Raw genomic sequence first — 17,427 nt, forward strand, 5'->3', positions numbered from 1 at the left:
ACTGAAGGCAATGCAGTGACATCCGTGGCAATTCATAGCCCATGTTGGCCAACAGAACCTTTATTTTTAGTCACATCTTTAGTCACTATTTTTAGTCACTTTTCAGAGAAAGACTCTACCTAATCTGAAATAGTGCTTTGGAAAGCTATAATTTAATAAAACATTACCTATTTTAATTTAGTCAAAATTTGATCCTGGCCTTTGATTCGTTTTCATTACCAAAAATCTTTGAAATCAAGTATTCCATTTGTAAATTAGGTGCCATAATGATATCAACTAGTAATATTAGGCTGGGATTTTCAAAGGAGCCTAAGAGAGTTAGGCACTTAAATACTGGTAAATTTCAGTGGGATTTGGGAACCTAATTTTCTTAGGCTCCTTTAAATATTTCCATCTTATTTTTAATATATTTACAAAGAAGCATGCTACACAAGTTACTGGTGCTACTGTAATGCTTGAGTAAAGCAAAAAAATACTTAAAAATCAAGATATCTTACTGAGCAATTTACATTTAAACAGTATAAAATGTTGCTGTGAACACTATTTTATGACATGATTATCTAATGAACGAATAATTACATGGGGGCACAAATTAATCAGAAATTGTTTCTGGAAGAATAGTCAATTAGAAACAAGTTTATAATGATAACCTGATGAGCATGAAGTATTCTAAAACAATGACTTCACTTACCCTGAAGTATTCAAGGAGATAAACAACTGATGTGTATGTGTAACAAATATGCATCTCTCATTTATTTACTGCTTATTGTTATTTTTTGTTCATAAAAAGCTATTGTTTTTCATTAGTTTTATTGAACAAATGATCTTGCACAGAATAGAGACAAAATAAACGATCACATCTGCATTTTTGTGAATATTTGATATTACCAAAGGGTTTACCTATGCATCATGTTTATTGTGAAATTAATTGGGAATTTTAAAAACATATTAAGCAACAGAGAAAAAATTAATGTAGTTGCTGGTTTGGGAAAATGTTCTCACTTCTTTGCTTTCATAATGTGAAGAGCATAGTTCTAGATGTTCTAGTTTTTCCTTGACATAGACCTTGAAGATTAGTAAATACAAGAGAGATATCTTTAATAAGATCTCATTTTAATAAGCAGCAATAAGTATTAATTAAATACATTGTCTGGGTTAGCTCATGTACATTTTATATTTTATGAAATGTTGGCAACACGAGGCATCTGAGATTGAATCTTCTGATATTTCTGTCCCAAGTCTTGAATCCTCATGGGCTTCCTAAGGTTTTCTGGTTACTCTGGAGTATCTATGAGGTGCTCTCACTCCAAATTCTAAGCAGGCAGCAATGGGAACAGCATGCTGCTGAAGAGAAAAGTAAGGTCACAGGATCATCCCGTGAAGATTGTCACCTGCCAGTGTCCTTAAGAGCCCAAACCTTCTTGCCACTGAAGGGAAAAGGCTCTGGAGCCTCCCCATGAGAGGAAGGTTGGTGGGTGGAACCCACACAATTTCCTAATTTTTTTGTTTAATTTCACTCAATCTCAGATTGATGATTTCTTTGCTGATGGAATAACAATCATTGTCTTCCTACAACAGAAACCAGCCATTGTTTTAGGTTGCTTAATAGAGTAATTCTAATCACAGACCAGAAGTTCAGAATCTAGCTGGTTAAAATGATCACCCATTTCTGATCAATAAATGGAACACTAGTGGATATATCAACGGTGCTTTCTTTTCTATATCCCAACTCCAGTATAAATGGGAAATGGTGGCTTTTGCAATAGTAGTATGACTGTCAGCCACAGCCCCCATATGTGAGAACAATTCATTAATTGGATTTAAGGTGAAATGCCATGGTAAGCTTGTAAAAAGGCTGGGAACGATACCAGCTATACCACAGAAAGGAGGAAAACTGTCTTTTAAACTTAGATATGTTTTAGTTTTCTGGCTCAAAGACAGTAACCGAAGTAACAATGCATTCTGGAGAGATTTCATCCTCAAATTGCTACACTTTTTATGTACGTACTGCATACTTTATTTTCTGTAACAGAGTCATGGGAATAGTTACATGGGGCTGCAAAGGATTAAGAGGGGAACTCCTCTCCCTCCCCTCTTTGCGCCCCCCCGGGATTGCCAACTTTGTAATATTTTTTTTTTAAAGAGTGCCAAAATCTCCCCCCCTCAACCCCATCCCCCATTTGCTCCTCTTCCCCCCCCACCTTCCCCCATCACTCGCTGCTATTCCCCTCTCTCCTCTGCCCAGGTTAGGAGGGACTTGCCTGCGGGAGTACATGGCTGGGAGCTTCAGCCACCCAATGCAAGTAGGAGGTGGCCCCGGCTGAGTAGGGGCTGGCACAGGTGATGACCCCACATCTCCCCGCCACCCCTGTCCACAGTAACTCGACTTTGCGTGTCCAGTCAGTAGATATGACCGGACACTTTCAGCTCCCCTTTTTGACTGAACTTTCCATTCAAAAACCAGGCACCTGGCCACCCTATCCTCACCCCTGCATGCCATCAACACCCAGCCCTGGGTGGGGGGTGGGCAAGGAAGATTGCAGTGTCTATCCCTTCCAGCTGACAGATGGAGGGGAGGCAACAGAGCCATCATGAGGCTACTGCTCAGTAAAACCACACTCAGAATTCTCCTCCCATTTCCTAGCCATTGTTTAGGTGATGAACTGAGAAGAGAGGAGGAACTGCAGCGATGACAGTAGGACTGTTCTGGTCTTCTACTAGGCAGATGGAGTTTATGAACCAGCAGTTGGCAGTGGAGAATAGAGGAACTGGAGAAGGCAGAGATGGGAGCAAAGAGGCAGGAGGGAGCAGAAATAATCAGATTAAAATGGATGAGGGGAGATCCTAAAGGGAGGATGAAAAAAGGAGTAGGAACTGGGAGTGTATGAGGGTAGAGCTGGGTATGTCAGAGACAGGGGAAACTGGAGGAGGACAAGGAGAAAGTAGGAATAGGAATGCAATCCACTATCTAGGGCTGAATGAGGGAGGGTGAGAAAGGGAGACTGAAGAGCAGAGGGATTGTCTGGGGACTGAAATACAATGGAGCAAATCAACGCAGAGTCACTATGGATGTATTTCTGAAAGACCTTTGTGGCAGAGGGACATCTGTGGAAGAAAGGACATCTGTGGAGGAAAGACTATAGAGTATGGGAAGGAAGAGAAGAATGAGTTGGGGAGGAAGGAGGAGGAAACTTGTGGATGCAACAGTGCAGACGCAGACTGCAACAGCAGAAGGTGAGCATGACTATGTGCAAAGGCTGGCGAGTGGGAGAAGTAACAAAGAATGAGCCTCTTAAGTAGGGTGTTCTTTAGACCAAAAGGTAAAAGATACGAGGAACAAGGCTCATGTTTTGGGGGATGGGAGGGCAAAGAGATACTCAGAAGGTCTATACTTGTTTTCAGAATCTTAATAATGCATTGCCCCAAGTAACTTTTAGGTACTATTGCAAGGAAACTCAGTTTTTAGTCAGCACTGACCTTGTGTCCTAGTATGTCTGAGTGTTAAAAGCTGAAGCTGGTTTTTGTTGTGCTGTTGATAAGTTACCATAACTGAGAGAAAGTTTCACACGCTCTTTATAGGTGCATCTTTCCCATCATTTTTGCTATATTTTTCCAAAACGCTGTAAGTAGAGCTGAGTGAATAGTGACCTTTTCGGTTCATTGGCAATTTTGGAAACTTTTTTTTTTTTTAAAAGAATTAAAGGTAATTTTGAAACAAGTATTTCAAACTGAAAAATCAAAAATGTTTCATTACAGTTTTTTCAGATTTTTTTTCACCCCCAAAGTGAACAATTTGGTAAATCAGATACAAATGCATAAAATATTTTGGTGTCACTGATTCTACATAGTCACCAAAAATGTTTTGTCCAAAAAAAAAAAAAAAAAAAGATTTCACGCAGCTGTAGCTGCAAGGCTAATTGTGTTCAGGTTTGAGGTTTGGGAATCTAACCTCCATTTCTTGTATTCAAAGGTATAGGGTCACTTGCTGGTTTGATCTAGTGTAAATGGTGGATTCTCTGTAACTTGAAGCCTTTAAATCATGATTTGAGGACTTCAGTAACTCAGCCAGAGGTTATGGGTCTATTGCAGGAGTGGGTGGGTGAAGTTTTATGGCCGGCAAATGTGCAGGAGGTCAAACTAGATGATTGGGATGGTCCTTTCTAGCCTGGAAGGCTATGAGCTTTTCCAGTGAGTTTGTAGCATATTTGTTCTGCCCTCATACAAAATGCTAGAGTTAATATTAATTTTCAATTAAAATCTATTGTCAGGGAGCTAATAAATTATAGCAAATTTGACAAACTGTTTAGCTCCTCTGACAACAGTGTATTCTGTTTCCAGTTTTTGAGGTCTCGTTTTAGGATATTACCAGGTTTAGGTTTATTTTCCCATTCTATTATTTAGGTTGGCATTTACTTTAATTCCAATATATATAAATCCCTTGATCTTTCCAGTTACAATTCCGGTCTATGAAACAAACATTGAAGCACCTATTTTGAATTGGAATTGGTTCATCTTTACATAAAAAACGCTATTTATAAGAGGGTCACCTCTGCTACCTTGATTCTGTGGTTCCTTCTTTTTACAGCAAACTCCTCACTAGCCAGGGAGAACCATGAAGGTCCATATCCTAGTAGGCCTGGAGGCCCTAGGCCATCAAAGTTTTTCAAAGCTATAATGCTGCATTAACAATGAAGAGAATCACAGTGGGCTTGATTCTCAGTTATGCTGAGTCCTCTCTACATTGCCAGAAGGGCCTGAGTGTAATGGGGAATTCAAGACAGTATATTGAGAACTCTGGAAAGTAAAATACAGCCAACCCCAAAGCCTCAGGATTTACCAAGGGGCAGCTTTTTAAAAAGAAAAAAAGGTTTAAAAAGGACATTCTTATTTATGTGCTACCTGACAGCAAGAGCTAAATTTTATCAGACCCTGAGGTAAATCTCAGAGTTTTTTCATAGTTTTTTATAATAAGACTGCCAGCATACAACAACAAATCCCAGAAGTCTTCTCCTGCCTGTGTTTTGTTACTGACAGAACAGTTTATATAGTGGACATAATCTTATCTGAAAAAGAATAAGTCCAATTTAATACAGACAAGTAACTATCACCAATGTTATTAAACTATAATAAAAACATCAGAAGTGGAGCAATGGCATGAAGTACATTCACTATTTGGAGATAAATCTCTCAGCTCAGTTTCAGGCATGAGAACAAAGTAGGAACTACTGAAAAGGAGAACAGTAGCATGTTACCTCAAAATCAAAAAACAAAGTGAATATTCTCTATACTAAGAAAAGAGAGAGAGTGTGTATCAGAGAGAGAGAGAGAGAAAATCAGAAGAGCAAGAAAGTGTTTGAGAAACCTACAACTCCACATTAACTCCCAAGAACTTGAAAGTAAATTTATGAAACACTATCTTGGCCAATGAAATAAAGGTTGGTCCAGTATGACTAGGGAAGCAGATAGCTAGCAGACTATTTTATGTATTTCTAATGCTGTAGAATTACTCGTCAGGGACAACGAAAATGAAGGAGAGCTAAGATATCAAGTGGCAGTTGTACACAAAATTAGAGACAGAAAGCATGCTTGAAAACTTTCACTGCTGGTTTAATTCTGAATGTCAAGTCAGTACAGGTGAATCTCAGGTGTACATGAGAGAAACAAGTAAGCCTCACAAATACTTCTTAGGAGTTGTTAGAGCAGAATAGCTGTCTTAGTGGAGAAAATCTGCCCTTTTAGCTTCCAGATTTATGCCACAAAACAGCTGTGTATAATAGAAGCAGGGCAAAACACAGTCTGAGGAAAGAAGGATGGATTATCTGGAACAGGGCCGGTTTGAGCAGCTGTGACAAGGCCTCTGCAGAAGAAAACAGTGTTATGTCTACAGAAGTTTTACTCAGGAAGCTGCTGGGTCCTTCTGTGGAGGGATGGAGGCAGCCACAGAGAAGTGTTCTTTCTAGAAAGGGAGAAAACAAAGGGAGCAGAGTGACTGGAGAAACCACTACATGTGTCACAGGATAGGAAGGGGACAGGGAAGGAGTAGAACAGCCCTAAATTGCAGTTTTTTCACAAGATGGGAGGCAGGAAGCATAGTGGCCTCAGAGCTGCTGCTCCTTTAAGAAGAGGGAGCAATGTGCAGAGTGTCCTGGCAGAAGGGGAAGCAGCAGAGCCCTACAAAGAGATACTCGAAGCAGAAATGATTGATCTGATTGGGGAGGGCAGAATTGATAAGAGCATAATTGACTGAGGGGAGGGAAGATGTGACAATGGAAATCAAATATGCATAGCTTTGGGGGGAGGTATTTCGCTTGGGATAGTAGGTATAAGTTTTGGAGGCCCAGATTTTCACTCTCTCTCCAGATCACATGAAAATTGTGTGTACAAGCTGTGCCTCATGACCAGCGAAGACACTCAGCCCCTAACTATCCCCATCTGTACATTTTTATAGTTTGATCACTCTTGAAAAACATGTGTAAGATACTAAGATTTCCAGCAATGCTGTAAATCTGTCAATGTTACTTCTGAGAGTCACTTTCATCACCTGCTTTTTAGGGAAAAGTTCCCTTTCAGTAGCTGGAAAAAGATACTATGATCCCCAAGAGGCATGAACTCCTAGAGCCTCTTTTAAGGAGAACTTCCACATGCATAAAAGTTACCGACGAGAGCTGGAATAAGAGATATAACCAGTTGGTGGGCAGGACTTCAGCTAGTGACCAAGGGTGGGATCCACAAAGGTACTTAGGTACCTAACTCCCATTTTTAGGCACCACTGCAATTCACAAAACTCCCACTTGACTGCCACCTAACACTGTAGGAGCCTAAACTCATTTGGCATCTAAGTTTTTTCCTCTGGGCATGCACACTGCCACCTCATTCTAGGTGCCTGAATACCTATCCCCTGCCTGAGCCCATGCACTACTGCCTCACGCTAGGTGTCCAGACATCTCCTGCCTAAGCCACAGAGTGTTTCACAAACTAGAAAGATAGGAGTTCAGCTAGCCAAGTTGTATGTGTGGGCCCAGTCCAGTACGTGATCTCTGAGTATGCCTACCCTATTGGGGCCCTCAGGCAAGTTCACACAAAGACAGCTGTGTGCACGGGGAGAGAAAACCTCCCTTGTAATCTTTAGCCCTAGTGAATAGGGTACTCAGCCAGGATGTGGGAAATCCCCGTTCTAGTTCCCTCTCCTACTGAGAAGGAGAAAGGATTTGAACAGGGATCTTCCAACTCTCATGGGAATGCCCTAACCTCTTGGCTATAGAGTCATTCTTTCTCTCTCTCTGGCCCAGTTAATATTGTTTAATTAAAGTGGAACAACCTCAAGAGGAGAGATTGGAGGTGCCCACATCAGAATATTCTATAGCCCAGTGGTTAGCGCTCTCACCTGAGAGGTAGGAGACTCCTGCTCAAATCCCTTCTACCCTCAGGTAGAATACTTGACCTGTGAGTCTTTCACATCCTGGGTGAGGACCCTATCCACCAAGCTATACATTAGACAGGAGATCCTCCCTCCTCCCCCCCAGCTCTTTTGACTAGGATTCCACATGCAACTCAGGCAGCTGAGCACCTATGTTCCCTTACTTCATCGATCACTAACAGAGCTAGGCTCCCCCATGGAGCCCAAACTTAGGTGCCTATCTTTGAGAGAGGGGTAGTCCATAGCCCTCACCCCTCTGGCTGAAGTCTCCCATTAGCTATCCTAGGCAGCTTCCCACCTAGCATGCTGGCTTTGTGGACTGAAAGCTAAGGCACCTCTCTCTCTCTCTCTCTCTCTCCATTCATTGTATAGAGAGCCTAAGCCTCTAATTCAGGCTTTGTGGATTGCAAAGGCATTCCTATGATTTTCTAGGCCCCTAAAAGTTTGGCATTATTAGGCTCCACATTGCAATGCCTCCTTCCCTTTGTGAATCCCACCCCCAGTTACTGACTGCTTTAGAACTGCCAATGATCCAAACATAGGGCCCTACCCAGGCACAACAGATGAGGGTACATGCACTTGAGACACAATTTGATTTTTTTGCCGCGTATATCCTTTGGGCATTAAAAATAAATCTGTGCAGCACATATTGGCCTAACATAGCAAAACATGCAGTGGCATTTATCAAATCTCTTCTAGCTTGACAATCAACTAAGGTCAATAATGGATCAACTGGCACATTATCCCATATGGCAGAAACCTACATATGAGGGAGCAAATTTGCAACATAACACTTTACCTAGGTCTATCTTCCCTGTTAAAGAGATATACATATATGTTTACATATACCTATTTTTCCTAAGCAATCTTAAGTCTTTTGTCCCTCTGGAAAGAGTCTACCCCAAAATTAGAAAGCCAGCGATATGCAAGTTGCCTAGTCTCGGATATATATTCCATGTTGTTAGTGAAATGACCAAATAGATAAGTGATCCAAATAATAATAGATTGCAAAGATTGCAGTCCTGGGCCTCTAAAGAGTCACCTGTCTAGAAGAACAGGGATAGAACGTTTAGGCTGTGGAATTGCAATGATCACTTATTATCCTTAGATTAGTCAGAATGAAAAAAGATGAAAAAAAGACCCTATTATATATTTAAGAATGTATTATGAAAAAAAACCAATATAATAGCTCTTCTATTGTTCCTTTGGCATGTAAAACTGGTATCAGCATGGCTAAGTGTCAATTTGAACACCAAAATGTCAGGACTTAGTTATTATATTAGGTACTGCCAAATTAAACAGAGAATTCAGGGCTCCTTCTCCCCTCCCCAGAAATAACCTCACCCAGCATGTCTGTCTAACGGAGAAAATAAAACATTTAAATTCATGGTATTTTGCACTCATTCTGGGTATGTCTAGACCAAGAAAAACAATCAATTTTAGGCTGACCTACAATGCCCTACAAATCTCATCCTGCCTGACATGTCTACTCTCTTTTCCGCCTGTTCCCCATTCACCTCTCCCTGCCACTCACTTCAACTTTCTCATATCTTCTGTCAATTTTCCTTATGCTTGGAATTTCTTTCACCATGGCCGATTGTCCCTCCAACAGATTTTTGGGAGGCTGCATGGTCCAGCACATAGATAGGGAGCCAGAAGATTTGGCTTTCCTCTTCCTGTCTGACAATGATCTGTTGTATGACCATGTGCAAGTCACTTAGCTCTCTTCACCTGAGTTTCCTCACCTGTTTAATAAGGATAATAACTTATCTGTCTTTATACAGTGCCTTATGAATGATCTAGAGATTACAAGTGTTATGCAAGGGCTAAGTATTATTAAAACATTTTTGAAACCCATTCTCAGGAACCCTCTTTTATCATCATTATCTTCTCACCAATAATCTTTTTTTGTTCATCCCTGACTTCCTAAAATATTGTCTTGCATTTGCTAGCCTTGGATAACTTAGATCGTAGGCTCTTAGGGACATGAAATGTGTTTTATACTGTAAAAGTACAATGCAGTAAAATTTATTTGCTATATAATTTATTAATAACAACCGTTATGAACCACTGCAGCATAGAACAGGAAGAGACAAGACTGGGCATGAAACAAATGAAGTAGATTTTGTTTTGTTTTTTAAAGTATATAAAGCAAGTGCTGATGTGACATAACATTTCAGTAATTTGGAGACAAGGGAAATGGGTTTCAGAGTAACAGCCGTGTTAGTCTGTATTCGCAAAAAGAAAAGGAGTACTTGTGGCACCTTAGAGACTAACCAATTTATTTGAGCATGAGCTTTCGTGAGCTACAGAATTGGTTAATGTTTGCAAAGTGCTTTGAGTATGAAAAAAACTATGTATTATCATTATCACGACAGAGCGTCTCTGAAATTAAATATCTGAGGGGCTCACCACGGCCACTGATCTATGAAAAATGTGAGTCTTCAGCTCAGCACATCCACTGCATTTGTGATAGTTATTTACTAATGGCCAAGTTCTACCTTTAGTGAAATCTGTGTAACCCCATTTAAGACAACAGAGTTGCATAGGGATAACTGAGGGAGAATTTGTCCATAAAAAGGGACTTGGTGTGAGACTAGTGCTGGATTTTCTTTCAAAGGAAAAAGTAAGTTAATCATGTACTACTATCAGAAACAGGTGAATTTTAGTAATATTTTGAAACTATATCACCTTCCAGCCAAGGCTACCAAGGCATTTAATAAATAAAGATTCACAAGCCAACAAGGAAGACTGCATTATCCTCATTTTACAGAACATAAAAAAAACAGAGGCACAGACAAGGTAAATGGCTTGTCTCATAAAAAGAAAAAAAAAATCAGACAGCATCTCTGTGCTAGAGCTGAGAACAGAACCTAGATCTCTTCATGACCTAGAGGTGATTTAACCTTTAGACCACAGTGCTTTGCAATAAACAAGTTGCCTGTGTATATCTGAGGTCAACAGGACCAACTATCATGTTATGCAGCCAACCATCACTGGAATGACTCCAGAGCCACTTAATAGCTCGCAAAGACCTTTCCGATTACGTCTCTACACATTTTTCAATTGCATCAGAGATCCAAATGCAAAACCAAACAGTCTAAGGCATCATAAGGATTTTCATTAACCCACATGCATTATGTAGGTCCACAAGTCAGCGAGGGCTGATCCAGCAGTCCATATTTATCCAAAATTCCCTACTAACATCTAAAAGCAATAACGTGCATCCAAGGAGTGGAAGGTCCTGAATGGATCACCGTAATTCACTTACCAATAAATCTTTACATCTAGAATACCCACTTGTATAGTGAATGGAGATTTTTTTTTATATAAAGGCTGGTCAGTATTTTTGGGCATATGTTTAATTTAAACAAGTAAAATTTAATATATACTCTCTTAACTCTGATAGAACGTCTTTTTATGAGACAATGAAACCAATGGTTATTACCCAAAAAGTTGTAATACATCTTGTTTAGTAATATTGTGAGAGTTTGGATGATCAGCTCAAGAGCAAGCTCCTACATCAACCAGAATTTAGAGTGCTCATGAGGGAGAGAGTATCTCATCTGTTGCACACTCTCATGAGCCTGCAGGCACACTCAAGGAATAGCATAGACAGGATCTGAAAGGGCCAGATGGAAGATCAACACAAAGCAAAGTCTTTGTGATTGGAAGGAGGAAGTGTGGAAGCATACTGGAGTGCTCAAAAGGCTCCTGTCCCACTAGGGAAAAGAGTATTATGGAGTGGACAGCCAAAACAAGTTATATGGCAGGCAAATGCTTCCAAGACTTAGATAGACAGGGTCACAGGATGATCTTGTTTGACAACAGCAAAAATATAGAAACCTGAAGGGAAATAAAAAAAAAAAAAGATGTGTCTAAACTTTAAGTTAGACACAACAAGAAGAACAATAAAAGATCAGATCACTGGTCCTTGCCTCAAAAAGTGGACAATAACTTAGCCAATTGCAGACTGATCTGCACAGACGTGGAGTAGGATTAGCCTTTTGCTGACCTCTGCGGACACTCAAGAAACATGAGATTGGATTATCCACATCATTAGTTTACATAACTGTCTTGAACACTATTTTGTCCTTTTTATAATCCAGCCAAATGTCTTTATTACCTCCGATGGCAATGAATAAAGTCTCTCTCTCCCTCTCCCTCAAAATAAAAAAAGAAAAAAAAAAAAAAAAAACCACCAACCAACCACACCCACCAACATGGTTATAGCAACTTTATTGTCCAGAAGTGAAATATGGGCACTGAGAAAGGCTGAAGAACACCAGACTTGTGGTGTTCAATTCTCATCTCATTTTTCAGCATGAATCTCCTTCTCCATAAGTACACTTTAAAGGCCATTGCCGCAAAAATAAATAAGAATAAAGTATACAAGCAAAAATACACAATTTAAGAAAATATAAACAACTACCAAGAAAAGTGAACACATGATATAAAAATCCCATTAAGATCCACTCTAAACACAAACAAATGAAATATGCAAAAAGCAAAATGAAAGAAACGTTACGTTATGTTACTTCTACTCATTGTGGGTCTGCACATCAGTAGATATTCGTATCAATATGGAAATAGCAGATGCCGTAATTTAACACAGCTTTGGAACAACAGTATACTGCTGTAGAAAGACGAAAAGAAATCCCTCTGCTACAGAAGGCACATAAGTCTCTGTTGCAAGTCACTGAGGAGTATCACTGTGGATCGGAACAAACCCATTTCAACAGAAGATACACGCTTACTTTCAAAAGCTATAGTAAAATTAGACAGCCGTTTTATCCAAGTGTTTACAGTTCCTATTTCAAAGGCACCGAGATAAATATTGAATACAGACAGACAAACAGTGCGTCCAAAAAATTTTAACAAAATTTCTTTAAAAAAAAAAATTAGGGTGCTACAGCTGACTGATAGCTCATTTTCTTAAATTTTGCTTCTCGTAAAACGCTCTTAATTTGTTGGGGTCACCTGACATTTTATAGTGCAGATATTACTGAATGTAAAGATTTTGAAACCTGTATGAGCCCAGTTAGTGACAATCTCTCCCACCACTCAAACTGAAGATTGGTTAAGAAACCATCCAAAGCCCATTGAAGTCAACGGGAGTCTTAACTTCATATCAGACCCTAAACTACCAAGACATTTAGTAAAATGTATGTCAAATCCTGCCAAGTCTGCCCATCACAACCAACTCCCATAGTTAATCAATTAAAGAAACATTAATACAAACTCTCTTCCCTAACAAAACATACATATTGTGTTAAATTAGTTGATAAACTGCATCACATAGCATGTATGTACATATGTATTTACAAAGTATACAGTATGCACTGTAACTTCATCTTACTGATTTAAGAGATATTTATTACTTCTCGATGGTGGTAAATTTTTCATAACTGCCCACTACGGTTGTCAAAATATTGTAACAATTTGCCTTAGATCTGCCCTTCCAATTAAATAGCACCAAAAAGAAAAAGCAACTATTATTGAATGAAATTATTAAAATCATATGAAATGTTATAATAATTTGCTACACTTGTTTTATTTAATGTTACTGCATCTGCAACACACATTGACCTTTATTCACATCTATATTTCCTAATTGTTAAAGCAATCCAAGATTTTGTATTCCATATGTTATAGCTTTCTCTGTAGGCCAATATAACCGAGTGGAAATAGGCAGCGTGTCTGCAAGCAAATGCTCTTTTACTAGATCTTTTTACACCTCAAATTTTAAGTCTTGTTTTACCTTCAAGCATTAGCTTCTAATTACAGATTTAGTCTCGGAAAAAATGTAATCTCCTTAAACTACATGTAATTTAAAAAGGAGGCATTTAGCAGGCATACAACATTTTATTCACTTAAATAGAAATTTTCCATTTCTTATGCTCAAAATTGCTCTAACACACACATTTAGTTTTGAAGTCAGCAGAAGTTGGTCCAATAACAGATATACCTCACCCACCATGTCTCTCACAGTTTTGATCAGTTAGCTATAAGTAACAAGTTACCTATTAAGATTAAGTGACTTTCATATGTCACTTTCAAAAATGTAGCATAGTGTATTTCTGATACTTGAATAAATGTGTTTGAGTGTCCTCTGAACTATATGGTATTATCTACCTTGAGACTAGTGCCTTAAGTCTTAGATATCAGTGGGCAGCTCCTCATTTTGGAGCTATGACAACTTGCGTCAGCGGAGGATCTGCCTGTATATATTTATTCCTGCACTACCTTCTTTCAATAGTACACTCCTATTTGAAACACTTCAACTGTTAATCCTATATTAAGTATGCTGAGTTAACTTTCTAATACAGTTTAAAAGTATAAATGGTCATAAAAGAAGTGTTTCCAAAAAGTCTGGAGAACTTTTTGCAAATAAATATTTAAATATAAAGCACAAAGGAACACCTTGTAGACATGCACAATTAGAGAGTTTCTAGCAATGTCTTAAGTAATGGAGAAAAGTAGTTAAGTCTGCACAAAATCTTTTTGGAAAGTTAGAATGCTTTATGTTCTTAAAGAAAATTATAAACTGTGAAAGTAACATTGCATTTAGATGGTAGTTATGAACTTATGTTGATTTAATAAAGTTATTCTACCTCAGTTCAGCAAAATTCTTTGAGAAGTGTAGTTATCGTATCTATATATTAAGACGCACAAGCTTCCCAGATGAAAGATCAGCATAATCAGTTTTAGCAAAACCTGAACTGGATCACACTCAGCACATCTGCACATTTACAAGCACAAATTCCCCAGATGTCATAAATTACTATCTTTACCACTTGCCTCCTAAAAGTGTTGACTTAAAGAAAGTGCTGTGAACAGTGGAGATTTTCCCAGCATGAGTTGTCAAATGAACTAAATTCAATTGCATAGGATCAGTTGGATATATGCATCATCTAAAAGGGCAAAATGCCAACAATGTTAATGCTTGGGTCCTGTTATAGGAACATTACTTTAACATCTCAGTGATAGAGGTACAAAATACCATTAGTTATGTTTACTTACAATGAATATCATATATTCAAGTTCATGTGTGTGCAATAGACAACACTATATTTGTTGCCTATTTCCAAAACACATGCAAGTCAACAATGCACAAATTGTGAGTCATTTCCCCACTACTGGATTACTTAAACAACAAACAGATCTGATGTATTCCAAATAGTATGTATACAACCAAAAATGTATGCAGACAAAAATGTAGACATCGCAGCTTCCAAACTTTAATTAGAGAAGAAAACATCAGTTTCAGATAATTTGTTAAATAACCCTTAAAATGCAGCTCTGCAGTACAGATGGCATGTTTTAATCATCCTTGGGGTTGGAAATTATCCTGTTTCAAGTTTAAAGGTGCATCAGCTGGTCTAATCAGCTTAGCTATCACTAACATTTTCAAAACCACCCTACAAGGTAGTATGCAATTTACATTGTAGTAAATTCTGCTTCCCAAAAACAAACAAAATAACAAGAGTTTTTAAGCTAGAAGTGAAAACAAACTCAAATATTTTTTAAAAGTAGGGCCAGAGTCACATTTGCCCACCCAGGCTGATTAGAGAGACAAAGTGGGTGAGTAATATATATTTAGAGGACCAACTTCTGTTCTTCTTCAGGTTTCCTCACCCACCTTGTGTCTGTAATAGCCGGGGCCCAACTGGGCTACAGCTACACTGCATACACCCAGTTTGATCTCAGTTTCTACTCCATTTTGACTCTGATTAAGATGTTTGATGTATATTTCATAATTTGTTATGCACACTGAACCATTTCCTCTTTTGGAAGAGAAGTAGCTTTCTTCAAACTTTTACAGAAGGTTTCAGACCGACACTGCACAAACTATTAGTTTATAACGTTTTTCCTAGGTGGGCTTCCTTGGTCCACTACTCTCATTTCTCTCCCAGAAAAGAAATAACACGCTCTTTAGAGTCCAAACTTTCCCCGTCCCCTTCGAAGCTGTGACAGCTATCTGGAAACACCAGGGACTAGATTAGTGTCCATAGTTTGCACCGGGATATGTGCGCGCTTTGGCAGAGGGGATGCATCCCCACCTGGAGTCGGTGAGCAGCTCGGCGAGGTGTTCAGCTCTCACACTTCAACTTCCAGGCGCCCAAAGTGTCCTCCAACTTGGGCTCTCTCCCAGGCACGACCCGCTGCCTCCTGCATTAGCCAGAGGCTTGCCTCTCTTGATCCTAAGTCCAGCCCTGTCCGACCCCCCTCCCGCCGGCCCGGAGAGCAGCAAAGCCAGACCCTTGACAGCTGGGTTTCCTTTCACACGCTCGCCTAGCCAGCTCCATTCACACACCCCCACACCGGCTGTTTATCCGAGGCAGGCTCCACACGTGCCCCCGCAGCCCAGCCGGGCTGTACTTACAGAGACACCGTGCGGCTCGGCAGCAGAGAAGGCTGCAAAGTTTCGACCAACTCCCCGCCGCTGCAGACAACTTTGATGCGGACGGTTTGGCGGCCGGGCCCCTTGGAGCGCTCCGCGGTGCAGAGGCAGCTGTCAACGATGAGGTCCGGGCAGTTCCGGCTGGCCCAGGAGAGCCCCGCCAGCGCGGCCGCCAAGCAGAGGCAGCGGCAGAGCCCGTGCATGGCGGAGGAGCGGACGCCGCGGCTCTGCGCTGCTCATGGCAAGTTCCGCGCACAGCCCGCTGCGAGGGCGGCTCGGTGCCCGCCACGCCTCCTGCACAGACCCGCTGCCGGCCGCGCGGCCCCGGGGCAGGCAGCGGCCCCCGCCCTCGCGGTAGCCTGACCGGGCGGACCCGCGGCCGGTCACGCCCAGCAGGAGCCTCGGCGGCGCCCTCCCGCTCACCGAATAAAACTCCCCCGGGAGGGGAGCGCGCCTCCCACCGCGGCAGAGGGGCGCTCCCACCAGCTGATGTCAGCGCGACCCGCCCCCAGCCAGGCTCCGCCACCGGCCCCGGGCAGCGCCCCCGGGCTGAGAGGGCGAGCCGGGCTGCAGCTCACTCGGTCCGCGCCTGGCGGGGCTCGCTGCCGTCTGGCCCCCACCTCGCAAGGGGTAGGGCCTGGGCTGGTGCTGCACAGGGCGAGCCCCCCCGGGGCAGTGACAGCGACAGCGTGAGGTTGAGGGGCACCGTGGGAACCCAATTTACAGCCAGCCTACTCCTCCCCCTGTGGGTTTGGAGAGCGGAACTGAGTGGGGAGATGCCATTGGGAGTATCCTGACCATGGGCTTGTGGTTAAGGAATTGGAGGACTCGGCCTTTGGAGATCTGGCTTCATTTCCCAGCTCCGCCACTAATTTCCCTTGCGACTTTTGGCAATTGGCTTCATCTCTCCATGCCTAATTTTCTATCAGTGAAATGGAGAGAATAGTTAATTTTAAGTTAAGTTAGGACAACGTTAGGTTAAATTTAGCTTCATCAGTGTTACCAGCTACTACAACCGCTGTCACAGAAAAGCTTACACCTAAAATAAGTGTTGCTTCATTAGGGCAGTATAGCAAAAATACACAGAAGCTCAAACTATAAGAGACTCTGCAAGATATTATGTTTATTTTCAACATACATGTACTCCAGAATGCCATGCAGAGCTGAACAAACTGGGATGGGGTTTATTCAAATGGTGTTCCAAATCTACACCTTTTAGTTTGGCCAGCCTCACATGCTCTTTCATTCCCTTTTTTGAACACTCATGTAAATTTCTTTGCTCACAGACAGCCAAATTTAGGTGGCTAACAAAGATTAACTTAAATCAAGAAACAAAGATCCCAATCCTGCCCTGACCTCTGTATGGGCAGACCTGCCCACAGTCCCAATGACTTCAGTGAGGCTCCATGCAGAGGTCTCTTGGGTGTGGTTCATTCTCTCATTCCCCAAACATATGTGTAAATAGAGTAATGTATATTTAACCTAGGCTGAAAATTGTTCACAATATGAGCAGTCATGATCTATTTGCAGACAGATCAGGAACAGAAAAGAAGGCTAACTTCTCAGCATGAATTACAACCAACAATTCATCTAGTTCTAGCTGAGA

The 17,427-nt window shown here is 41.0% G+C and overlaps 1 protein-coding gene across 1 annotated transcript in view; it reads right to left on the reverse strand.

The window, feature by feature from the left end:
- ADGRA1 (adhesion G protein-coupled receptor A1) overlaps positions 1–16,100 on the reverse strand; it is a 475,442-nt gene extending 459,342 nt beyond the window's left edge. Inside the window, exon 1 of the mRNA XM_073353951.1 lies at positions 15,804–16,100. Within this exon, the coding sequence (XP_073210052.1) occupies positions 15,804–16,024 (221 nt within the window). The 5' untranslated portion in view covers positions 16,025–16,100. The remainder of the gene's footprint in view (positions 1–15,803) is intronic.
- Between the last annotated feature and the right edge of the window lie 1,327 nt (positions 16,101–17,427).

Source organism: Lepidochelys kempii, chromosome 7, assembly GCF_965140265.1.
Source record: "Lepidochelys kempii isolate rLepKem1 chromosome 7, rLepKem1.hap2, whole genome shotgun sequence".
Classification (NCBI taxonomy): domain Eukaryota; kingdom Metazoa; phylum Chordata; order Testudines; family Cheloniidae; genus Lepidochelys; species Lepidochelys kempii.